The 26,569-nt window shown below is 40.8% G+C and overlaps 2 protein-coding genes and 1 pseudogene across 5 annotated transcripts in view; 1 reads left to right on the top strand and 2 right to left on the bottom strand.

Annotated features, from left to right (window-relative positions):
• The first annotated feature begins 4,795 nt into the window (after positions 1-4,795).
• Positions 4,796-5,625, top strand: LOC136383138 (zinc finger matrin-type protein 2 pseudogene; annotated as a pseudogene).
• Positions 5,626-8,481: 2,856 nt separating this feature from the next.
• BCAS2 (BCAS2 pre-mRNA processing factor) lies at positions 8,482-21,582 on the bottom strand. 2 transcript variants are annotated; one of them, XM_066352497.1, is made up of 7 exons: positions 21,465-21,582; positions 21,285-21,377; positions 18,130-18,200; positions 16,068-16,229; positions 11,515-11,565; positions 10,792-10,872; positions 8,482-8,788 (listed from the first exon to the last, which is right to left on the bottom strand). In XM_066352497.1, exons 1-7 carry the CDS (start codon positions 21,555-21,557, stop codon positions 8,662-8,664), a joined length of 678 nt encoding a protein of 225 aa, XP_066208594.1. In that variant the 5' UTR covers positions 21,558-21,582; the 3' UTR covers positions 8,482-8,661. The 2 variants fall into 2 exon arrangements, with proteins under 2 accessions (XP_066208594.1, XP_066208595.1); XM_066352498.1 differs by lacking the exon at positions 8,482-8,788 and adding an exon at positions 8,958-9,204.
• A 2,953-nt stretch (positions 21,583-24,535) lies between these two features.
• The window catches only part of DENND2C (DENN domain containing 2C), a 78,950-nt gene continuing 76,916 nt past the window's right edge, over positions 24,536-26,569 (bottom strand). For all 3 annotated transcript variants that reach the window (XM_066352831.1, XM_066352832.1, XM_066352833.1), the window contains one exon: positions 24,536-26,455. In XM_066352831.1, the coding sequence (XP_066208928.1) occupies positions 26,424-26,455 (32 nt within the window). In that variant the 3' untranslated portion in view covers positions 24,536-26,423. The remainder of the gene's footprint in view (positions 26,456-26,569) is intronic.

The raw sequence follows: 26,569 nt of genomic DNA, 5'->3' as shown, positions 1-26,569 counted from the left end.
CAGGTGTTGTAAAGTACCAAAAGCTACAGAATCAATATTAATATTTTAAGAGGCTTAAAGAACATTTTATTAATTTGGGTTAAGGTGTGCAGAGAAATTTTGAGAATAATCTCTGTACTGTGTGATTGGCATCAAACCAGGATGGCCCTTGGCATTGTATTGTAAATGCAAAGGGAAGGAAAACATGGATTCCCAGACATTCCACCACACCTGTTGGGAAAGGGGTGAATGGCTAGCCAGGTGCAGGAAGAGAAAAGCCAAAATAAACCTTTTCTTATAGTAATGAGCCATTTGTGGGCATTTGTCCCCATGGAAACTACCTCTCCCATATGAATGCATATGGTTAATACATGTGACTCTGGACAGAGAGATGAAGGATGAACACTAGAAAATATAGGAATGCCTTTTAATATGTAAAGAGACATCTTTCTACCATTGCGTTGACTTGTAAGTTTTGTTTTCTCCAAAATGATGTATGGCTTGCAAATTGAACATGGTCCTATCATGTTAAGGACATATGACTATAACCAATAGTGGTAAAGGGCACCTAATTGCAATTTTTACTTCTGTACTTGCCACTTACAAAACTATAAAAACTAGGTAGAACAAAGGGCCGGCACACTCTCCCTCAGATTTGTCAGAGTTGCCGCTGCTTGGCCAAGCTAGACAATAAAGCTTTGATGTGTAATCGATGGATTTTGTTCGTGTCTTCAATGTTTCGAGTCCCTCTGGATTAGGCTTAACAATATGTACCACTGCTTTTTATTCCACTCATCCACTGACGGACACTTGGGCTGTTACCAGATCTTCGCTATTGTGAACAGTGCTGCCATAAACATGGGGGTGCATTTCTTTTTTTGAGTCAGTGATTTGGTGTTTTGGGGATATATTCCTAAAAGTGGAGAAAGGGGAACCCTCCTGCACTGCTGGTGGGAATGCAGACTGGTGCAGCCACTGTGGAAAACAGTATGGACATTCCTCAAAAAATTAAAAATGGAAGGCTATGTTGTTTTGTAAAGCTCTGGGAACGGGTTCCTGTCCCTCTCCCAGCTTCTGGTGGTTGCCAGGGTTTCTTAGCTCAGATTCATTGTTCTATGTTGGGGACCGAATAAATAAACAGGGTATTTTTGCAATATGGACAGAGGTGCTGGGCCCAAACCCCACCTCATTTGCCTGGTTAACAAAGAGCTACACCTGATTCTCATTTGTCTCACCCATGTTCTCCAGAGGAGGCTGGAAGCTAGTTTCTTATTAGTGTAAAGTAGATTTGGATGGTATGGTGGGGGTTGTCTTTGAGTTGCCTTGGAAACTTAATTGAATTGCTGATGGACCACATTTTTTCTATGAATAAAAGTGGATATGTTTCTGGGAGCAGGCACATTACGGCTAAGAACAGTAGAGACTGTTTGCCGTGGCATCCTTCTGAACCCATCTTTGTGTGTGTGTGTGTGTATCTATACCTATAGATATATACATATCTATATCTATATATCTATATATCTCTTTAAGTCCCTGTCTATCATTTATTTCAATTCCATACCTTTTCACGTTCGAAGACCCCATAATAGACTCGTTGTGGCTGGACCGCAACAATTGGTGCCCATACACATATGTGTGGCCATTGAAAAACGGAAAGAGAAGAGGTAATGGAACTCCCCAGAAGTGTACACACAAATTAAGTATAAAGCTTCTAGAGAGTGAAGCTTTTAAGTAGAGTTTGGGGGAAGAGTATAATAATAAAGTCACACGAAGTAAGTATAAAGCTTTTAGAGAGTAAAGCTTTTAAGTAGAGTTTGGTGAGAAAGTATAATAAGAAATAATTCAGGAGAAAAATAAATAGAGGAGTTGTAGGATCAAAAGTGAGGGACCTTTTTCTTTTTGTACAAATGTTTTTATTTGAGAAGAAGCTGTTTGAACAGAATGAGGTAGAAACAGAGGAATGTAAATATGAGAAAAACTTGGAGTCTGAGAATAACTCGGGAGATGAGAATATCACAGCTGTGGCCATTTTAAACTTTGCCTCCACAGCTCTCTGCTCCCAAAGTCTTTGTCTCAGACCCTTGGAGATCCCCACTCCAACAAGCTTTGGTTGGATCAGGCTCGAGATGCAGGGGGGAAAATGGAAGAATTCAGCAATATTCGGCAAAGTCCTGATGAACAATATCAAGAATTTGTTTCACAGCTGATTCCGGCAGTTGAAAGAATAATGATAGAAAAAGAAGTTTATATCAGAATATGCACTGATGTTGGGACTTCATACATGCAAGGTCTTGCTTTTGCCACAGCCCTTAAGGTGAGGATTCCAAGAATTTTTGATAAAAGGCAGGACAAATGAAAGAAAGAAGGTCAGGGAAATACTTCTGCCTGTGAATCTTGTTTCCAATGCAGCGGCTAGGTTGGGCCCAGACTGGTGGAGGCTGCAGCCAAGGGGAAGGTAAAGCAGGGAGGTGAATGGGGAAGCCTTCCCCACCCTGGTAAACTAGGTCTGCTGCTAGGCTGGGGTTGAGATGGAGGCTTGCCGCGGCCCTCGACTCGGCATGATTAGGCTGCCAGTTGCAGCAGCTATTAGAATTTGAACTTTAGTAAATAAAAAGACGTAAGAGGGGAAATTACAGCTTTTCCCCATTATTCTCTAACTTTCTCTAAACTATCAATTTCTTTCTTTCCTATTCTATGCCTGGATGGAGGGCGAAGGGGGAGCCTGTTTGAATGTGCCTAAACAAAAATCTCATACGGCCGACTTGAGATTTTTTAAGAGAGATTTCTGTTTAGTATTTATCCTTATTACATTCCTATTAAGGTAGCCCTACGTAAGATCAAGCAGGCCACATTCTAATCTCTAAAATCCCGGGTTTCACTCTTGATTTGTGTAATTGTATGTGAAGTCTCTGTTTAATGTCTAAATGTGTCTGTTTTCAAGGCCTGAATTATGTTCTTGCATGCAAAAATTGGAAATGCTGGCTCTAATATTGTAAAAATAAAATATCCCTACAAATTTAAAAATTTAATTAGAACAAGTAAAGTGTGCTTATTGAAATTTGGATAAAATGAAATGTAGATCTTAAAGATTTTCTAATTTGGCCAAACTGCTTCAAGCTAAAGTTGCTGCAGCTGCAAAGCTTGAAGGAGGGTAGATTTGCTTAGCAAAGGTGTACATTCTTGTACTCTTTGAATTGCCTGTTGATTGATTGGGTAGAAGTGTTTTGATGGGTGTGAGAATGTTGCTTGAAAGTTCATTTGCTGTATTTTGTTGGAGGTTGGCATTGAGACGGGTGTTTCTTGCAGTTTTTGAGGTCAAGGTGTTGTGGAGTGTACTCAACAAATGCTTAAAGGTCAATTCAGAATAATAAAAAAAAGGAGGGGCAGTCATGTCCTGGAACTCCTGCAAATCTATTTACTTTGAAGAATTTCTTTTGAATGCTGATGTACAGGAGACGCCAAACCTTTCTTTTGCAAACTTCTACCCTCTTATTTGATCCAGCTAGTAATGCCGTTTTCTCTTTCTAAATAGTTCCAGATATACAGAAAAAGTTTATACAGGCGGATGTGGACCCTCAAAACCCTCAGCAAGATCTTCTGAGCATGGCTTTTAAGGTCTGTAATGACCAAGAGGAAAAAAAAAAAGCAGACAAATGAGAATCAGGTGTAGCTCTTTGTTAACTAGGCAAATGAGGTGGGGTTTGGGCCTAGCACCTCTGTCCAGATTACAAAAATACCCTGTTTATTTATTTGGTCCCCAACAGTCCTAATCTCCAGTCTTCACGTGTTCTTCCCTGGAATGTGTCTTCATGTTGTCTTCCGTGTGTCTGGCTCTTCCCTCTTCTTGCAGACACCATGAGAATGGATTTAGAGCCCATCCTCTAAACCAGGGGTAGTCAACCTTTTTATAACTACCTCCCACTTTTGTATCTGTTAGTAGTAAAATTTTCTAACCACCCACCGGTTCCACAGTAATGGTGATTTATAAAGTAGGGAAGTAACTTTACTTTATAAAATTTATAAAGCAGAGTTACAGCAAGTTAAAGCATATAATAACAATTACTTACCAAGTACTTTATGTCAGATTTTTGCTAAGTTGGCAGAATAAATCTTTATGAAACAACTTACTATAGTTAAATCTTTTTATTTATACTTTGGTTGCTCTGCTACCGCCCACCATGAAAGCTGGAATGCCCACTAGTGGGCGGTAAGGACCAGGTTGACTACCACTGTTCTAAATGAATGCCTGCCTTGCTCTGCTCCACCTAATGACTTTAGGATTGAACTGCTGAAAAGGGTGGGGAAGGGATATTAAAACATGTCCAAAACTCTTCACTAATTCAGTCTGAGGTGGAATCTAATTCCTCTCCCCTTGAACGTGGGCTGGCCTCACTGACTTGTATCTAATACAATGGGGCAGAACTAACACGGGTTGACTTCTGAGGCTGTCATACAAGGTAATAAAGCTTCTGCTCCCTGACCTATGCCTTTGGGGCCTAGTTATTGAGTCTTTCCAGCCCAGGTGTAAGATTTGAGCGAAGAATTCAAGAGGATATTGGTCCCAGCCATCATCTGTAAAAATAACTATAAAAGAAAGCTTGAGTGTTTTCTACCTGAGCATAGTAAACCCCAGAGCAGTGAAAGATAATACTGTTATTATTTTATACCAAGATAGGTGTGACGGTAATATTGGATTGGAGCAGAAAGGGAGAAAGGGGAGGAGGGACAGAGGAAGAAGATAGAGTGCATGTATTTTATAAAAATTAAATTTCAAACAATTACAAGTGGTAATGATTAAAATATTTAAGAGAGGAAGATGGCATCGGGCAGCGGGACAAAAAATTTGGACTTTTGCCGAAAGTGGGATAAAGATAAATATGACAAGCTTGCTGAGAAGAGGCTCACGGAAGAGAGAGAAAAGAAGGATGGAAAACCAGTGCAGCCAGTCAAGTGGGAGCTTCTCCGGCACAGGGACTACAAGGCGGACCTGGAATCCAAGCTTGGGAAGATCATTGTCATTACCAAGACCACCCCACAATCTGAGATGGGAGGATATTACTGCAATGTCTGTGACTGTGTTTAGAAGGACTCTATCAACTTCCTGGATCACATTAATGGAAAGAAACATCAGCGAAACTTGGGCATGTCTATGCGTGTGGGACGTTCCACCGTGGACCAGGTGAAGAAACGTTTTGAAGTCAATAAGAAGATGGAAGAGAAGCAGAAAGATTATGATTCTGAGGAAAGGATGAAGGAGCTCAGAGAAGAAGAGGAAAAGGCCAAAGCCTACAAGAAAGAGAAACAGAAGGAGAAGAAAAGGAGGGCTGAGGAGGACTCGACATTTGAGGAGGATGATGAGATGGCAGCTGTGATGGGCTTCTCTGGCTTTGGTTCCACCAAGAAGAGTTACTGAGGCTTTCTGTCTGGCCCTTTGCTGGGCTTAACTTTGTGTGGGGTGTCATTTTTGGGGGGTCCTTGGAAAAGTCCTAAAGAGTGGCGATGGGGAGGGCTCAACGGTGGATGTGTACGGTTTCCCTCTACTGTGAGAGCACAGGAGGCAGAGGTAACGCTGTGGCATGTTCCTTCAGCCTCAGTGTCTCACTGGAGTCATCAGACCTCTGCCCATCTGAGTTCCCAATAAAGAAAACCCTCTTCTGAAAAAATATATATAAGAGAAACTACAAACGTGCCACTACACTTGATGGTAACTAAAAGCTTTCATATGGGTTAGAAAGCTCAATTTCTGAAGTTGACAGATTGACTATTTATCTCTGCCCATTATTTTCCCCTTGTAGGATGACAACATAAGAGACCCCAAACCAAATGGTCTATTGAGATAGACATTGTAAAAATCAAGTGTTTTGCTGCATATACTAAATCTCTTCAGAAAACAAGCAACCTGGGTATTTTATATTGACAGTCTCAATCAGAATGGTTTATGTTGCAAGTGATAGAAAATCCAACTCTAAGTGACTTGCAAAATGGGCAATTTATTGGTTCACCTATCAAACGTCTGGAGGTAGGACCCGCTAACTTGCTACAGTTCATCCAATGTCAAGCAGATTTGTGTGTGTCTACGTGTGTGTGAGACAGACAGGAAGGGAGATGAGAATCAACTCTTTGTGGCACTTCAGTTGTTCACTGCTTCTCATCTGTGCCTGGACTGGGGCACACCAACAGCCAGCGACCCTGGGGTTATGTTTATGATCCCACACTCAAGCTGGCGACCTCAGGGTTTCCAACCTGGTCCTCAGCATCCCAGGTCAATGCTTTATCCACTGCACCACCACGTTCAGGCTCAAGTAGATTTTCTTTCCTCTTAGCTTTGTTGAGGTCACCCCCAAGCTCTAGTTATTTATGAACAAGACAAGAACGTTGATCATATTAATATTGGGGATGATCGGATTAGAAAAAATTACCAGGCTTATTTAGTCATTTGTTGTTTACTATGAAGTGATATATCCTGAACTCAACACACCAAACTCACCTAGGCAGGTTAAATGTGCAAATTTTCCAACTGGTCACTCTACGAGACTGGGATTTACTAGCAAACAGCACAACAGAGGACGACTGTGAGCAAATATTATGCAAAAACAGGTGTTTGGCCAGGGGCAGGGATGACCTGAAACCTAGTCTCAGTCAAGAAACAGAATACACAATTTTTTTTTCTTTTTTTCTTTTTCTGAAGCTGGAAACGGGGAGAGACAGTCAGACAGACTCCTGCATGCGCCCGACTGGGATCCACCCGGTGCCCACCAGGGGCGACGCTCTGCCCACCAGGGGGTGATGCTCTGCCCCTCCGGGGCGTCGCTCTGCCGCGACCAGAGCCACTCTAGCACCTGGGGCAGAGGCCAAGGAGCCATCCCCAGCGCCAGGGCCATCTTTGCTCCAATGGAGCCTTGGCTGCAGGAGGGGAAGACAGAGAGGAAGGGGTGTGTGTGTGGAGAAGCAAATGGGTGCTTCTCCTATGTGCCCTGGCCGGGAATCGAACCCGGGTCCCCCGCACGCCAGGCCGACGCTCTACTGCTGAGCCAACCGGCCAGGGCTTTTTTCTCTTTTTTTAAGTGAGAGAAGGGAAGATAGCGAGACAGACTCCTGCATGCACCCTGACCAGGATCCACCCAGGAACCCTTGTCTGGGGCTGACGCTCAGACCAACCAAGCCATCCTCAGTCCCGGGTCAAATGCTTGAACCAACTGAGCCACTGGCTGCAGGAGAGGAAGAGGAAAAGGAGGGGTAGAAGTAGGGGGAGAGAAGCAGGTCACTCCTCTGTGTACCCTGACTGGGAATCGACCTTGGACATGCATACACCAGGCCAACACTATCCACTGAGCCAATCAGTCAGGGCCAGAATGTGCAATTTCTTTGGGCTGAGTAGAAGGTGCAGTAAATAGGGCTAGGCAATGGTGGAATAAACACCCATGGGCAAGAATAAAATTAAAAAAAAAAAATTACATTTGCTGTGCAACCCGTTTAGAAAAATTCTTAAAATGTAACTCTCTCCCCCAATTATAGAGATATATGTAGTAGTGATTTGTGATGGTCTTTATACATGATGACTACTGATCCTTTGGTATACTGCAAATACTTTTTCCAAATTATACAGGAAATCTTTTGTTATTATTATTTTTGTTTGTTTCTTTAAATTCTGAAGCCGGAAACGGGGAGAGACAAACAGACTCCCTCATGCGCCCGACCGGGATCCACCCGGCACGCCCACCAGGGGCGACGCTCTGCCCACCAGGGGGCGTTGCTCTGTTGCGACCAGAGCCACTCTAGCACCTGGGACAGAGGCCGAGGAGCCATCCCCAGCGCCCAGGCCATCTTTGCTCCAGTGGAGCCTCGGCTGGGGGAGGGGAAGAGAGAGACAGAGAGGAAGGAGAGGGGGAGGGGTGGAGAAGCAGATGGGTGCTTCTCCTGTGTGCCCTGGCCGGGAATCAAACCCGGGACTTCTGCACGCCAGGCTGACGCTCTACCACTGAACCAACCGGCCAGGGCTCTTTTGTTAGAGTAGAGTGGGTAAGATCACAACTTTGATGCTAGACTACTGGGTTCAAAACCTAGATGGTACTTTCTATAACAAACTTTGGCACATTAAATCAGCACCTGGTACGCATCTGTGTATGGGAATAGCAGTACCTACTATTTAAGGTTTTTGAAGATCAAATGCTATTTTTATTTGTGTTTAGTTAATCTACCTAAAATGCTTAGAATGCTCAGCACATATTAAGCTTTATGTGACTGTTACCTATGGTGAGGATGATGACAGATAACATATGTGGAGCCACTGTATTTCTTAAGTCTTGTAATCAAGAATTTGTATAGAACTATCTCTTTATATGAAAAATGTATAAACCAAAATTTCCAACTTCTTGTGGAAGTTGAAAACTTTCAATAAAAATCTCTTGGATCAAAAATATAGTCCAAGTGGCTCAAAATTAATTCAATATTCTTCTAAAGTCATACTTATTTTGAAAGTCTGAAATTTTTTTGATAAAAAAATACCACCAAGTTGAAATTTTTTATTTTGCTAATGTACAAATAGAATGTAACAGCCCACTTCTTATGGTTTCTAAACTCAGATGATTTCCCTAAGATGCTATTGTCCTTCACAGGCCAGCGCCTGATCTTCTGGGAAAGCCCAGCCTGCCTCTCTATCTACCCACCGAATTCAATGTCTTTTCAGAAGTCTTGTCGGATGTTTTCTTTGTTGGCCTCTCCATGTTGTTGCTTCATTTGAAAGACTTCATTTTCTAATTGCACAATAGTCCTTTCAATCTCATAATTCTTACTGACCAGGGATACCCAACTAGAATAGAAAAATAAAGGAGAAATTGCTCATTGTAAAATTTCTCTTAGAGGATTTCAACAGATATACATTTTCAGCCAGGGCCGCAACACTAACCTTCACTTTTGTTTTTTTTAAAGATTTTATTTATTGAGTTTTTAGAGAGGAGAGAGAAAGCAAAAGAGAGAGGGAGAGAAAGGGAGGGGGGAAGGAGCGGGAAGCATCAACTCGTAGTAGTTGCTTCTCGTATGTGCCTTGACCAAGCAAACCCGGGGTTCTGAACTGGAGACCTCAGCATTCCAGGTTGACACCTTATCCACTGCGCCACCACAGGTCAGGCTAACCTTCACTTTTAACTTTTCTTTTTTAAAAACGGAGGCACAGCCAGGGGAAGTGAGTAAAGGGTACCCAGGATCTCTCTGCATTATTTCTTTTTTCTTTTGCGAGAGAGACAGACAAACAAACAGACAGACACGAAGGGAGAGAGATGACAAGCATCAACTTGTAGTAGTGGCACTTTAGTTGTTCACTGACTGCTTCTCATACATGCCTTGATGGGAGTAGGGGCTCCAGCCAAGCCACTGACCCCTTGCTCATGCCAATGACCTCAGGCTAGCGACCTCTGGTTTCAAGCCAGTGACCATGGGATCATGTCAATGATCCTAGAGTCAAGCTGGCGATCCTGTGCTCAATCTGGTAAGCCTGTACTCAAGCCAGTGACCTTGGGATTTCAAACCTGGGATCTCAGCGTCCCAGGTCAATGCTCTATTCACTGCACCACCACTGGTCAGACTCTCTACATTCTTTTTCCAAAGGCATGTGAATCCATAATTATTTCAAAATAAATGTTTAATTAAGGAAACCAAAAAGAACTAAAGTGATAAGAAAGGGTGAGGGAAGATAGTAGTTTAAATACATTAACTGAAAAGGATAAAAAACGGCAGAAGCAATAGTTAAAAATGGTGGAGAGCCCTGGCTGTGAATAGTTCAGTTTGGTTAGAGCATCGTCTTGAAGTGCAGAGGTTGCTGGTTCAATCCCCGGTCAGGGCACATATAGGACCAGGATTCATGTTCCTGTTGCTGTCTCTCTCACCCCCTTCCTTTTTTGCAAAAGTCAATAAATATTAACAACAACAAAAAAAAAGATGGGAGAAATTTCTAGAGTTGATAAAAAAATTAAAGAGATTCAAGGAGCCTTCCCTTAGGGAGAAATAAAACTACGACCAAAAAAGCTCCACACATGTATATATCTATTTTAAATTAGTTTTTAGAGAGAAAAGGGAAGAGAGAGAAAGAGAGAAATGCTGATTTGCTGTTCCACTTATTTATGCATTCACTCGTTGATTCTTTTATGTTCCTTGACTGGGAATTGAACCTGCAACCTTGTGGTGTCAGGACAATGCTAACTGAGCTACCTGGCCATGGCCCAAATACACACTGATGTTTAAAAGATTATATTAGCTTGGAAAAAATATGAAAAAGATGCCTAACAGACAACACGGGATATGTGGAGGCGGAGGGGAAGGTGGGTGATGGAGGGAGGGAAAGTAGCAAAATAACGAAGAAAAAAAATAATAGTACAAAAATTGATGTTATATTTAGGGATTTATATGAACTTATCTGTGTACATGAAGAATATTTAAAAACTAAAATACATAAAGAACAGAAGACGTAGACACAAATTATCAAGAAAATAAATTCTAAAATCTCCCTCTTAAAAACAAAAAGAATTGATCAATTTTTTTCCCTTTAAAAATAGGTAGACTCCCCTTCAGAGCAGAAACACTGAACTGGAAACAGGGTGCTCTGAGAACAGAACCAGTCAGAAGCCAGCCTGTGTTTCTAACTTTCCCACTGCCCCCCAGGCCATGCTACAGAATGGCGAGGCAGCGAAGAGCAGGGCCCAGAGCACAGCATTTCGGACACCTGGGGTGTCCACCTGGACAGTGTTTGGACCAGACTGTTGGACCCTGATCATAAATTTGCTAAGCAATTTCAAAGATGATGGAATTGTAGGTACTTACTTTGACTCCATTTCTCTTAATTTAGATCCAGCTGTGAGTTGCATGTTCTTTCGCTGCCAGTTTAAATCTTGAATATGCTTCCTGGGGAAAAAAAAAATTATTTATACAACCCACCTACACTTTAACATTTTCTTTTGACTAAAATCAACAGAAAAAACTCTAGTCAATATAATACATCTTTAATCCCGTAAGCAGAACAGATATGAAATCCTAAACTAATTCCAGAAATTAACTTTCTTCTAATTATTTTCCAATTAAATTTCATAAAACATGCTTACTGTGAAAACTTAAGTGTACATATATAGAATAGACTGGTTAAAAACACAAAGTCCTCCTCCGTGCGCTTCTACTTGTCTCCGTAACTGCTGTTTAGTTTTTGGTAGGCGTCCTTCGTGCTCTTTCCTATGGATGTATGTGCACATGTGTGTAGATTAGATTAAAAAAAAATCAGGACATACATGCTATTCTGTAACCTTTCCCCCTTCTAAAAGTTCCTTTTCATTGTCTGAAACTTGTAAATAGTAAGTGGCCTGATAGAGATGTCCTCAGACCTCAGGTCTATTTCTCCTCCACTCGAGTAGCACAAACCCAACACCAGCTGCTGGACAAAAAGCATATCATCAACTGCTTCCTCTCATGTCATTACAATACATCGGTTCCTTTTTCTTCTACTTATAAAGGTTTCACCTAAACTTTATTCTGAAATAAGAGGAAAAAATTTACCTTAATTTCTGGAGCTCTTTCTGTGCATGTTCAATCATATGAACTAGATTTCTAAGGGGAAAGAAAGAAAAACCAGATTAAGGTACATTAAAATCTAACAGTACCAACTAAAAGTGAACTACCTAGTTAAAAGAAGGTCAAATTTTTCTGTTTAAAAACAAGTAATATTTGCCAGACTGGTAATGGCGTGGTGAATAGAGCATCAAACTGGGATACTGAGGTCCCAGGTTCAAAACCCCAAGGTTGCTGGCTTGAGCACAGGATCATCCAGCTTGAGTGCAGGCTCACCAACCTGAGTGCGGAATCATCATCATCATCAACATGATCCCAAGGTCGCTAGGATGAGCAAAGGGTCACTGACTCGGCTTGAGTTCCGTGGTCAAGGCATGTATGAGAACCAATCAATGAACAACTATAGTGAAGCAACTGTGAGTTGATGCTTTTCTTCCCTCTCCTTCCTGTCTCCCTGTCCCTCTCTCTCTCTCTCAAAAAAAAAGGGGCTAATATTTATTGAGCTCTCATGCCAAACACCACATTAAGACACCACAAAAATATTAGCTAATATAATTCTCATAAGACTTTGAGGTAGGTATGATAATCCCTATTTCACATGGGAGGAAAAAGTATGTGTAGAAAGATTAAGAAGCTTGGTCAAGGTCACATAGTATCAAAGCTAAATCTTATTCCAGGTCTTCCAGCAGTTTCCTGATACTCTGATTTGGCGAACTTAAATCACCTCTTAAACTGTCATTGCTTGTCAAGAAGATGGAAAATATCTGATGAGTACACCCTTGTAAACCCTCCTTTACCCTACAGACTTCTGTGTCTACGTTTATCTCAGCCCTCTCCCCTCCTGTCTGCTGCCCACTCGAGGAGAGGAAACGAACCGTTCCCATGGAGCCTTCTTCTGAATTACCTTTCCCTGTGAAACCCAGTTTATTTCCATCTCTCTCTTAAGTGAACAGATCCCTCCTCAAATACTCTAAAGATTTCTTATAAAACTTACCACGCTGTATCACGGGAGTGTCAGTGAACTTGGGTTCTAGTCCCATCTAAGCCCTAAATAGCTGTGTGTCCTTGGATGAGTCATCTGACATCACTGGGGCTAAGCTTGATTACTTGTAAAATTAAAGACTGGCCTGACCTGTGGTGGCGCAGTGGATAAAGCGTCAACCTGGAATGCTGAGGTCGCCGGTTCGAAACCCTGCACTTGTCTGGTCAAGGCACATATGGGAGTTGATGCTTCCTGCTCCTTCCCCCTTCTCTCTCTCTCTTTCTCTCTCTCTCTCTCTCTCTCTCTCTCTCCCCTATCTAAAATGAATAAATTAAAAAAAAAAAACCTTAAAAAAAAATTAAAGACTGACACTGAAGGTTTCTGTCTAGTTGTAAGTACAGAATTCTCTCCTTATTAACAAAATACTATTGTTTTAACAGTCCTGGCCCAAGATCTACTTAGAGCTAAAAGCTTTCTGCCCAGTATGTCTTGACACCCTCAAATCCTTTCATGAGGAAAAACTTTACTTTGATAAGATATAATTACCTCCGGTGGAGTAGCATTCATTGCCTCTTAAGGACACGAAATATGCTTGGGGGATGGCCAACACTATATGCGATTAAATGGAACAGTGATATACACAGTAATCACCAGTTACTCAGCGAGAGGGTACCAGGGGCAGAATTTCAGTCAGGAAAGACGACAAAGTAGATTAGAGTTGGGCCTAAATCAGCTGAATTTGGGTCAAACATGTAAAGGCATTCTAAGAGGGGGCGAGGCATGAAGAAGGGCCCAGAGGCGGGTATTATATATATTTACCAAAGAGGACTAGTTTGGCTGGAGTCAAACTCTATAATCGAGATATAGCCTTTGCTTTGAATATTATGTTAAATAGTCTGAACCTTACCTTGCAGGTAATGGGAAATCATTCAAGATTTCTAGGCAAGTTAAAGCAATGTTCTCAACTTAATAGGGTGTATTTTTTGGCTCTGGATCGACGTTCTCTGCCTTTCCTGAATTGGTCTTGCTTGCCTCTGAATGTCCAAATCTCACCACCCCCTTTTTTTGTTTGAGTCATAGATGCTACCATTTATTGAATAAATTACAATGTGTCAAGCATGTTATTAAGCACTTAAATCCATTAGTTCATTTAACTTAATCCTCACAGTAACCATTTGAAATAAGATATTATTGTTCCCAGTTTAAGGATAAGTAAACTGAGGTTCAAGAATGTTAAGTGAGACCTGGCCGGTTGGCTCAGTGGTAGAGCAGCAGCAGCGCAGGAGTCCCAGGTTCGATTCCCGGCTAGGGCACACAGGAGAAGCGCCCATCTGCTTCTCCACCCCTCCCCTTCTCCTTCCTCTCTGTCTCTCTCTTCCCCTCCCGCAGCCAAGGCTCCAAAGTTGGCCTGGGCGCTGAGGATGGCTCTATGGCCTCTGCCTCAGGTGCTACAATGGCTCTGGTTGCAACAGGGCGATGCCCCAGATGGGCAGAGCATCACTCCCTGGTGGGCGTGCCGGGTGGATCCCGGTCGGGCGCATGCGGGAGTCTGTCTGACTGCCTCCCTGTTTCCAGCTTCAGAAAAATACAACCCCCCCCAAAAAAAATACCAAAAAAAAAAAAGAATGTTAAGTGAGTTGACCAAAGTTATATCATCTTTAATTTTGCTAGTCTTTTTTATCTTTTTAAAATGAATTTTAATGGGGTGTCTCACCCCCTTTCTTAATGATCCTAATTCTTAATGTCCCTGTCTGGATCACTGGAATTCACAGAATGAAGGATGCCCCCCATACTGCCTAAAATGGGACGACTGGTTATTTGGCATAGAATGCTGTCTACCAACTAGATAATTCTTAAGAACAGGATCACATTTTCCCACTTTTATAAAAAAAAACCAAAACACAAAAACCTGATCTCTCTCAAATTTCTTAACCACCCAACCCCATTTCTCATTCATCCCCCTTGCAACATATTCACAAAAGAAACCAAACTGTTCGTTCTATAGTTTCACAAATTCTGCAGTTTGCCTACTGGATACTTACATGGCCATAAAAATTTTAAACAAAATTCTGAAAATTAAAAAAAAAAAGGTATTTATCATGTTGTGATTTTGCTTTATTATTTCAGAAAACATTTTCTAAATCAGTGGTTCTCAACCTTTCTAATCCTGCAATACAGTTCCTCATGTTGCGGTGACCCCAAACCAAAAAATAATTTTGGTGGCTACTTCATAACTGTAATTTTGCTACATGATATGCATTATGTATTTTCCGATGGCTTTAGGTGACCCCTGTGTTTTGGTCATTCGACCCCCGCCGGGGTAGCGACCCACAGGTTGAGAACCGCTGTTCTAAATCAACAGTTTTACGCAGTCATGAGGTTCAATGACCTTTCTCCTTAAACTAATAGACATTTGAAATTTTAGGGCTCAAAGGGGCCACAGAAATCACCTAACTACCAAATATTACAAGTAAGACACTGAACCCTAGACAAGAAACTAACCTAAAGCTAAAGCTGGTACGGAGCCTGCCCTGCAGTGCTGCAGTGGGTAGGGTGTCAGCCTGGGGGCTGAGGTCGCGGCTTTGAGGCCCCGGGCTTGCCGGGTCAAAGCATGTAAGAGAAGCAACCACTGGTTGATGTTTCCTGCTATCTGCCCCGTCTTTCTCTCCTCCCTTTTTCTCTCTCTCCTCTCTCTAAAATCAATAAATAAAACCCCAAAAATTAAAAAGCTAGTTATGTGGAACAGAACAGGTGCTCAGTGGCTTGTTTTGGCACTTTGTACCTGGTGTTCTCCCACTTACAGCTGATTCTAATTATTTGCCAATTCCGTATTTACAATTTTCCTACCCACTCAATCTACCAGTAACCTCAAAATCAATCCTCGCAGTGCTCTGCGCTCACTCGCTCACCTCTCAGAACAGGGAAAAAGCTCTGAGCTGCGGACTCATGCGTCCCCAGCTGAAGTGGAGGGCAGGCTCTGCCTCCAGTGTCAGCTCACAGATGGAGAGCAACAAAGGATGCAGCCTAATTTCCGACTCTAGCAAGCTACTCAACACTTCTGAACTTTGTTTTCTTTTTTAAAACATAAAGAAAATAGAATCTGCCAGGATGACTTGCTTTTAGGATTCGAGATGATAACTACGTGGTACGTGTATGTATACATGTGCATCTGTTTTCCTAGGAGAAACGGTACAGTATTTGCTTATTCACTTCTCAAGACCACTTTATAGAACACAACATGCAAATAACAAGAACTGACTGTATAAGAACCCTCACGTTAAGGATTACATTCCACCAAGCTGTGATCTGTAATCAGACCTCAGAACTCGTTGTATTACATTATACAATAAACATGGTAGTTAGGGTTAGGTCCCCTTAGTACACAAACTCTGAGATGGTCTCAAAGCAGAGTCCTTCACACGGGTTCTAGTTCTAGGACATGATTCTAAGTGCAAGTTCAGCTCTACTATTATCCCACTTCCCCTACCTTACTTCCTACATATAAAAAACACACCAAAGCTCTGGGTGGAATGGGTTTTAAAAAACAACAGCTTCTTACTCATTATATACTTTCCAGGCATTGCATCCATGCTGTGACATTAGTTCCAGATTCTCAATTCGAACCGCTTGATGCTCTAACTGGGCCATAGAATTGTTTACACACTCTTGCCATGCAGTAATGTCATTTTTCTGACCCGAGGAAGGGGCTGGAAGTTCATATCTGAAATTAAACAATAATATAACTACCATATTCCCTCAAACCTTTATCTCTCTTCTCAACAGAATGCCTCATGGGTCTACACACACTATCAAAACTACAGAAGACTGAGGATGAGATGCAGACTTTGCAACCTTGCAACAATAAAAAACCTACTTATCCTAAGAAACAATCAATTTTTAAATAAGACTTAGCAACATTACGTACAGCCACAAAAAAATGTTCACATCAATGTGAACTGATTCACTAAGCTATGGTACAGTCACATAAGGGTTTGCTATAGTAGACATTAAATGATGTTATTGATTAATACTTAAGAAAATTAAGATGCTTACAATATAGTAAAAGGAAAAAGGACCAAAAAATGACGCTATCATTTTTTGTAGGACACACCTGTGATCCATGCACCTTCTCATCACATACCCACACCCTCTAGAGAAAAAAACTGGACCTCACTCTGTTCTCTCTTCACACTACCCAGTCCTTCAACACTGCCAACAGAGCCAGCAAATACTCTTCATAAATCTCAGTTCATTACTGAGTTACTACAAAGCTTTCATGTCCATTCCATTTTAAAAAAATGTTTATTTTGATTTTTGAGAGAGAGAGAGAGAGAGAGAAAGAGAGAAAGACAGAGACAGGAACTTTGATCTGTTCTTGTATGTACCCTGACTGGGGATCAAACCAGCAACCTCCGTGCTTTGGGATGATGCTCTAACCAACCGAGCCATCTGGCCAACGCTCATTTCCATTTTAATATTTTTACTTGATACTGTAGAAACTGAGATCAAGAATAAACCATTTTGTTTTTTAAAAAAAAGCTTTAAACATATACCTTATAAATGTGGCATTTCTCAAACCTCTGACTACAATCTACAGTAAGAAATACTTTACACTGTGATCCACTACACAAATGGAGCTGAACCAACGCTTCACAAAACAATACTGACCTTTACACACAATGCATTCTGGCATTTTTTTTATCCTATTTCCTCTAAAAAGCACTGTAGTGTCTTACTAATAACAAACTATGGAAATGATTCCTGAAAGTATAGTCTTTGTAGTGCCTTACTAAATTTACTTCACAACCTGCTGCTTAATGGCTCATTACCTGTGGTTTGAAACATACTGCCCTAAAGCAGTTACTACCAGGGACACCTTGAGAGCACTAGTCCCAGGAAATGGGCGAATGGAGGAGTCCTGGAAGCTGCTCTGCCTTTATTACTCAGGCCAGAGCGGAAACGGAGCACAAGAGAAGAAATCTGGTCCTCTGGTTCCACTCAAATCCCTCCTACAATCTGTTCCAGATACTGAGAGGACAGCCCTACTGTTCACGTGGCCCTGGTTGGCTCTGACAGATCACTTCGTGGGTCTCATAATGAGCTGACAGGGACCTCAGATATTAAGCAATCCAATTCTTCATTTTAGAGGGCATGTAAGTTTTCCCCCAAGGAAAGAGAAACAGTTTAGTAGGAAGTGGCACAGGAGAGGAGACAGTGGCACCAAAGACAAACCCTCCAGGCACTCTGCATTGGCAATGCTGCCTGTGCAAGAGTGACGCGGGGGCCACTAGCCGCCATGGGCTCATTCCACCAGTGAAGGACTAGGTATCTAACCAGGAACACCTCCCTGGAAAATCTTAAACATGAGCTTCATTACAATTTACCATTCCCCATGGGTGGATTTTAAAATAGTTTGCATTTTTAAATAATTGTGCAAAGAATATCTTTGGACATTAACACAAGATTATATGAACCACTATCACAAGAAAAAAGAAATATATACAAACAGGTAAGGATTTTTTTCTTCTCAATGTTAGTTTTAACATGGCTACAGTAGTTTTACCAAAATATTAAAATTAAACAATGATTTGAGCCCTGCTGAACCCAGAAATAGAACTTACCGTTTCATACTGAGCAATTCAATTGGTTGACGGGCAGCCAGTCTTTCAAATTCATTTCTCATTATGTCAGTCTGATGTATAAATTAGAGAAAGAATTTTTTCCAAAATCATATTAACAAATTAAAATGAACAACCACCAAATAATGAATCTAACCTACTTAAATATTTTATACTTTATATTATATTATCTTACCCATTTCTCTTCTCACAAACCTTCTTTGGGTTAAATGCTCTCTAGGATCTGGAGAACACTGGCACACCCTTCATATGTAAAGAGGCCCGCAGAGAAAAGAATTAATTCTAGGTAACTGGTTCTCAATCCCAGCAGCACAACAGAATCAGCAAGGACCTTCAAAAACAATTTCAATCCCTGCCACATTCCACCCTTTTCCCTCAGTCCCATTTAACTGTTCTGAGGTGGAGGCTAGACATGATTAAAAGTTTTGTTTTTAATTCCTCAGTCGATTGTAAAATAAAGCCAGTGCTGAGAACTAAGACCTAAGTATTCATTGGGGGCAGTGAAGAGAGGGCTTGGACATACAATAATTTGCTTAGGGGTATAAGCCTAAGCCTATAGTTTCTTTTTTTGGTCCTATTTTCAGTTTAGTGTTTGCGAAGAATGGAAAAGGTGGAATGGGCAAAACAAACTGGTTTCTGCTATGTTGTCTAAGGTATTACTCTATTTCTTTATTCAGGTCCAATGATTTGGTCAATTCCATTTGAATCCTATTCCATTTGTTCTATACATTTCCAGTCCTGAATATAAAGAGCTGCTTAAGTGAAATGTACTGCTCACAAAAATTAGGGGATATTTTATTGCTTCATATTCATTTTGAAATATCACCTAATTTTTGTGAGCAGTCTATTTATAGCAGTATCTCAGTTATCCTATGTAATTTCAGTTTTTTGATAGCTTCAACTTTCTCAACAATTAGACTAAAGAGTAAACAAAAAAGGCCTTCCAGAAGCCCACATTTTTCGTTTAAAAGTTTTGCATTAATCATTTCTTATTGGAAAAAGCCTGTTTTCGGCTACTGCTGAGTTACACAAAGCTCTAAGAAAATCTAGGTATCTAGTTTACTGCGGAAAAACAGGGCCTCCTATCTAGAGGCTATGCACAGTGACCCACAAGGAATAACAACTAATAATTAGGTAAGGAAGAAACTATAAAAATACAGTACAAGCATCTTGAACCATTAACAAAGTAGCCCTTACCTAACTCACAGGGCAAGTAAGGATAAGATCTGGAGTTTTAACTCAACTCTCTCCAAGACTGAGCCAACATTCATGGGACTAAGTTATGAAAAGAACTCTTGGCATATCTGGCACACATTAGCGTTCATTAAATAAAACTGTCTTAGAAGATCTTCCATTGATAAATATTTGGGTGCTTATTGTGTACCAGGCACTGTTCTAAGTGATGAAAATACAGTGGTGAAGAACACAAAAGATCCCTGCCCGTGAAGCATTCTCATTCAAGCTTAGATAGGTAGGCCTTCCTTAGCTATTCGATCTCAAGTAATTCTACCACATCACTACTTTAATTCTTTCTATAGCTTTATCCATAGTCTAATATTTTCTGACTTGTCTGTCCTCACTCTAGAATGTAACCTCCATGAGTGTGGACCTTACCTGGCATAGAAAAGACCTTCGCTTCCTATGCCCCACTACCTGGCATAGAAAAGACCTTCGCTTGGCCCAGCGGTTCTCAACCTGTGGGTCGCGACCCCGGCGGGGGTCAACGACCAAAACACAGGGTTTGGTTGCATAAAGCCATCCCATGGTTTTGGTCGTTCGACCCCCGCCGGGGTCGCGACCCACAGGTTGAGAACCACTGGCTTGGCCTGTGGTGGAGCAAGTGGATCGAGGGTGGACCTGGAATGCTGAGTGCAGTCGTCAGTCTGAAACCCTGGACTTGCCGGGTCAAGGCACATAGAGAAGCAAGCAGTGAACAACTACAGTGAAGCAACTCTTGAGTTGCTATGTCTCATTCCTCCCACCCCTGTAAAAATTAATAAATAAAATTAAAAAAAAAAAAAAAAAAAAGACCCTCATAAACAGTTATTGAATGAATTAATGGAGAGCAGTTTTAAAAGCCAGTTTGAGGAATGGATAAGGTCTTGAGCAAATTAGTAAGCCTCTGTTTTCCCATCTGAAAAACTGGAAAAATAAACAAATAGTTTACAGGGCTATTTTTAGAACTGAGCGAACCCAATATATACTATCAGCTTCTATTATTAAAAAAATATTAAAAAATCAATATACTAATTATAAAGATGCGAACCATACATTGTATTTAAGAGAGCTAAAAAAAAAAAGCTGGTTCAAGTACTTAAAAGTTCATGATTGAACGCAATATCTGAAACTTTCAACAACCCGCTTAATAAGAAATCATTACTGTATTTAGTTCTTGATGTGGTAATAACTATATATATTTGGGAAAAGTGTGGGAAAATAGCATAACATAGAAACATCTCTCTCCTACTTAAAACTTAACCAATATTTGTTAATGTTACTTCAATACAAATACTGTTTGACAGAATTCTTTCATAAATAAATGGTTACCTATAACGGGACAGAAATTCCTAACACGCATGTATTAAAATGCTTAACAGAATCCATTAGTTTTAAAATATTATATTCACAGTTAATTTAGGTGATTAGGCACTACATATCATCTTATGTGCACTTCTAGGCTAAATATGTAAATGATATATTACGTAGAAAAGGTTGGTCCTTCAGTCATTCACATTCTGTAAACATCTAGGCTTTAGACAAAGGCCGCCATCCAGTGGTTCTCAGACATATTTAAAAATTCTGGATCAGTTTCTGCAGAGTGAACCTCCTAGTAGAAGATCCCACTGAGAATTTACACAAGGAACCGATCTCAGAAAAACGTACACACGAATTTTCGCATCGTTAGGTAATTCGCGGACACTGAGGAAGTCTTCCTGTGGATCTCAGAATAAGAACCCCGGAGAAGCAGCTTATCTATCTAGCTCTCTTCAATGGCCGGATAATATCTATGTAAGCTAAGCAAGCAATACGTAAAGCCGGAATTTGGAATCCACGTTAACGTGGGTAAGGCTTTTAATCCAAAGTAAAGATTCGCAGAAATCCTGGTTGATACGCTGGGCTCAAGACATCACACTTACTTCAAAAGCAGAATAATCCGGGGCCGCCAGGTAGCTCAGGTAGTTCTTAGTAGGTCGGTATCTGCGCGTTTCCTCCTCCACCAGCGCCGCGGCCTAAAAACGAGAGCAGCAAATCGTAATAAGCTGAGGGTCTAAGGGCCAGGAAGCGCTGAGCCTCCTACACAGACACTCCAAACTCACCGCTTCCCGTACTCCAGGCGCTTCATAACCTTGGTCAAAATACGGCAGTGCATCCACCACAACCTCTCCAGCCACCAAACCCGTACCCGCCATTTTTAACTCCGTTTGTGTTTTCTGAGTCTGCGCAAACTCAAGCCTGCGTCAGTCACAAACAATTTAAGGCGCATGCGTGTAGGCTTTGACGCATGCTCAGTTGTTAAGTTTGAAGGTGCACTCGCCCGGCTGCTAGAAATCAGCCGGCCATTTTGTTTTGGTCGGACGCGACGTGACCTCATCTCGCTGCGGTTTCTGTCAGTAGAACGCTTCAATTTCCTGTGCCCCCGCACACCTCTTTTGTGCTTTCGGCTAGCAGCGGTTTGTGTAGTTGGGATTTTGGTTTCCGACGGGGGGCTGATGTCCGGAAGTGGAACCCTTTAAAACCTGTGGAGAGAATTTTGCTGCAGGATTTGACGAGGAGAGAGAAACTGATTACCCATCTCGGATTATTCCTCTAATCTTCCACCTGTTCCCCGTACTCTTCTCTCCCCATGCAGTTCCGTGCTGTACCTCCACTGTACGTTCTAGGCTCCCTGAGAATATAGGCATTGAATAAACGCGGTTTTAGCACAGATTCTAGAAGTGGGCGTTAGTCTCCAGTTAAAATTTAGAGGTTTCATGGTCTGCCTAACAAATGGAACCTGATCTACACTAGGGAGAGCTTGATGATCATTCTCCAACCTCAACTTTTAAAAATCCTGTCATTTTGTCTTCAAGGGCATTTATAATATCCAATCATTTTGTTCTTAGGTCATCGGTAACAAAATCACCCTGCAATAGAATATACTCTGCCCTGTGTGCAATCTAAACCCAGGTTTTGTCTGCCAAAAGTTTAGAAATATTGGCCATCATTATAAATCCTGGTTAGTATAGGATTGATTTGAATGATTTATTTTATTGTTTATTGGGTTGACACTGGTTAATAAGATTATAGAGGTTTCAAGAGATTTCTATGATACATTATCTGTATATTGCACTGTGTCCCCACCACCCACAGTAGAATCACCCACCGCCATATATTTGGCTCCGTTGACCCTCTACAACCTCCCACCCTGCTTCTCTCTGGTAACCACCATACTGTTCTATGGATCTGTTTTATATCCCACATGAGCGAAATCATGTGGTTATTTTTCTGACTTATTTTGCTTGGCATAATATTCTCAAGCTCCACTCATGTTGGCACAAATGGCAGTATTTCATCTTTTCTTATGGCTGAGTATTTCATCGTATATTTTTACCACATCTTCTTTATCCAATCATCTACTGAAGGGCCCTGTAGTTTCCATGTCTTGGCCACTGTGGATAGCACTGCAATGAAAAGACAGGGGTGCATATATCTTTGTGAATAACTGTTACCAAGTTTTTCTGGTAGATACCTAGAACGATTGGTGGGTCACATGGTAACTCTATTCTTCACATTCATTGGCTGATTGTTGCATGTGCCCTGACTGAACCTGCAACCTTGGTGCATCTGGAAGATGTGCTAATTAACTGAGCTACCCGGCCAGGGCTCATTGTAGTTTTGATTTGCATTTTCCTAATAGCTAATGAAGTTGAGCATCTTTTCATTTATCAATTAGCCATTCGTGTCTTCTTGGGTGGTTTCTTTTGCTGTACAGAAGATTTTACTTTGATGTAGTCTCATTTACTTATTTTTGCCTTTATTTCCCTTGCCTTTGGGGTCAAATTCATAAAATCTTCTCTAAGACCAAGGGCCATGAGTTTAGTACCTATGTCTTCTATGTAATTTATTGTTTCAGACTTGTATATAGGTCTTTGATCCATTTTGAATTAATTTTTATACATGGGAACAAACTGTGGTCTAATTTCATTCTTTTGCGTGTGGCTTTCCAATTTTTCCAGTACCCTTTTATTGAAGAGGCTTTCTTTTCTCCATTGTGTTTTTGGCTCCTTGATCAAAAATTATTTGCCCATATACATGTGGTTTTATTTCTGGTCTCTCAGTTCTGTTCCATTGGTCTGCATGTCTGTTTTTCTGATAATACCATGCCGTTTTTTTTATTTTTTATTATTATTTTTTATATTTTATTTATTTATTTATTTATTTCATTTTTCCGAAGCTGGAAACGGGGAGACAGTCAGACAGACTCCCGCATGCGCCCGACCGGGATCCATCTGGCATGCCCACCAGGGGGCGATGCTCTGCCCCTCTGGGGCGTCGCTCTGTTGCATCCAGGGCCTTTCTAGCGCCTGGGGCAGAGGCCACAGAGCCATCCCCAGCGCCTGGGCCATCTTTGCTCCAATGGAGCCTTGCTGCGGGAGGGGAAGAGAGAAACAGAGAGGAAGGAGAGGGGGAGGGGTGGAGAGGCAAATGGGCGCCTCTCCTGTGTGCCCTGGCTGGGAATCGAACCCGGGACTCCTGCACGCCAGGCCAACGCTCTACCGCTGAGCCAACCGGCCAGGGCCTACCATGCTGTTTTGATTACTGTTGCTCTGTACTATAATTTGAGGTCAGGTAGTCTGATACCTCCATCTTTTTTCTTCTTCTTCTTCTCAGAATTGCTTTAATTATTTGGGATCTTTTGTGGTTCCATACATATTTTGTTTTAGTTCTTTAAAAAACAACATTGGGATTTTGATGGAGACTGCATTAAATCTATATATTGCTTTGGGTAATATGAACATTTTCATTATGTTGATTCAATTCCATGAACACAGAAAATATTTCTATTTCATTGTGTTTTTGTTAATCTCTTTTAATAATACTTTGTAGTTTTCAGTATGTAGATCATTCACATCCTTTGTTAGGTTTATTCCTAGGTACTTTATTGTTTTGTCGCAATTGCAAAATAAATCATTTTTAAATTTTTTTCTGAAATTTCATTGTTAGTATATAGGAATGCAATGGATTTTTGTATATTAATTTTGTATCCTGCAACTTTACTATATTTGTTGTTTCTACTTGTTTCTTGGTGGAGTCTTTAGGGCTTTCTGTATATAGAATCACATCATCTGCAAAAAGTGACACCGGATTATCTTTTAACCTATTAGATAAATGTACTGGCTATAGACTTAAGTGAAGTAAAAGATCTTTACATCTTAAACAATTTTATTTAAAATTCTCCAAGAGACCCATGGAATTTTTGTATTTATTCATTAGAAGAACTGTAAACAACGTTTTATACAAATCTTGAGTAATTTTTTTACAAACATGTCCAGAATTTATAACACTTTACAAAAACAAAACAAAACAAAACAGATGTATGAAAAGGAAATAGCTTCAGATAACAGGGATAAAATATGACCTTTATCCCTGAAGCAAAGGTCACCTCACAGAGGGATAGCTAGGGTCCACCACAGTAATACCTTCCTATCCTTATTTTATAAACACTCAGTTCCCAGTTACTAATTGTTCCCTCAGGTTGGAGTGTCAGAAGAGACCAACGGGGAGGTCTGGTAAAAGCTCCACTTGGGTAAGTTGCTTAATTAAAAAGTTTTAAAGACATAGGCTTAGTTTTGTTTTCTGGACCCACATCTGTAGGAATTAGCAGCACCGCTGTTACATGGTGTCTGCTTTACATTCATCCATGCACACCTGAATGGATGTAATGACAATACTGTATCCTCATATAACTTGTAAGATTTTGTTAAGTTTGAATAAATATATTTTTATGCCAGTTAAAACCATCCACAGGAGTTGAAGAAAACTGATATTTGCTATAATATCAAAGAAAATTTCACCATCACTGACAAGTTCCTTTTTTCAATCATACTGCTACTGTAGATGTTAAAGGCTGGGGTGATTATGTGGTGGTGTTGCAGGAAATGTTCACATTCTGACTCCAATTTAATTAGAGCAAAATGTCCAATAGTTCTAGGGGAACCAAAAGAGAGTCTCATTTAGACAATTAACATCTGAAGTCCCTTCTCCTTGGAGCTGAATTGGCCCCGGTACACTTCGGCTTAAAACTTTTTCAATAGCTACAATCCCATAGAGCTCAAATTTCCATCTGTAGTTCTAACCAGCTTTCTCTGTGTTCACAAACTAACAGTTCTGGCTTCAGTCCTGGCTCTGTTGTATAACTTTGGGCAAGTTATTTAACTTCTTTGAATTCCAGTTTCTTCATTAGGAAAATGGAGATGCAAATATCTCAGAAAGTTTACTTAAAGACTGAATAAGATGTCATATACAGTTACCACAGTGCATGGCACATGGAAGACACTAAAAATATATAAAAGGTAGTTCTCATATCCTTGAAAGTATAAATACATTATCTATTAGTTATAATTCCAAGTTTCATGTTGACACATGAGAGGCCAGCTACTCAAGTGCCACACATGTGGGGGAAGAGCTTCAAGATGTCTAGTTGTAAGATGCTCAGTATCAGTACTAATTAATGAGTAGGGCTTCTACATAAGTGAGATTTCCCTAGACAAAAAAATTAGACAAAGAAAGGGAGATAGAAGTATATTCCTTAGCTCAACTCAAACAGCCCACAGGTTTAAAACTGCTGTAGTATTTCAGTAATGAGAATTGTATGTGTAGGGCGAGTGATCGCCACTTCTATCATGCTTCCCTAGTACCTTAAACTCAGCATTTCTCATTGCGCTCCTCTTTGAGCTGTTCTTTTTAAAATGCAACACCAAGTCTTTCCTTTATAAAAGAGAAGTGCCTTCATGGCCTATGCACAAAACACAAAGAGTGAGCCCAATAATCAAAGAGAAAAGGCCACTTAAAAAAACTGGAGGCAGAGTAAAGACAGCATTGATTTTAGACGAGTCCTAACAACTCTCTAGTGATTACTAAAGCAGCAATAGGAGAATCCTCCTCCAAGAACCTGGCCCACTCTGGAACTTTTCAACGTTCAAGGATTTTGTAGAGTACTTCAGGGCATCCTGATTCTTGAAAAACTATTTTCTTTGGCACTTTCTGTTCTATTTAGGATGAGACAATCAAAGATTTCATTTCTTCTGCAGAAATTTCATTTTACTTCCTAAAGGGAGAAAAAAAAAATAGAGTGAATTCTCACTAGTTCATTTTCATTTATTGTGCACTATTTGAGGCAGGGGATTAACAACCTAGTTAATTCAGAACAGCCCAGGAGCTG

This window comes from Saccopteryx leptura, chromosome 11, assembly GCF_036850995.1.
Source record: "Saccopteryx leptura isolate mSacLep1 chromosome 11, mSacLep1_pri_phased_curated, whole genome shotgun sequence".
NCBI classification, from domain to species: domain Eukaryota; kingdom Metazoa; phylum Chordata; class Mammalia; order Chiroptera; family Emballonuridae; genus Saccopteryx; species Saccopteryx leptura.
This window is presented reverse-complemented; position numbering and strand designations above follow the sequence as displayed.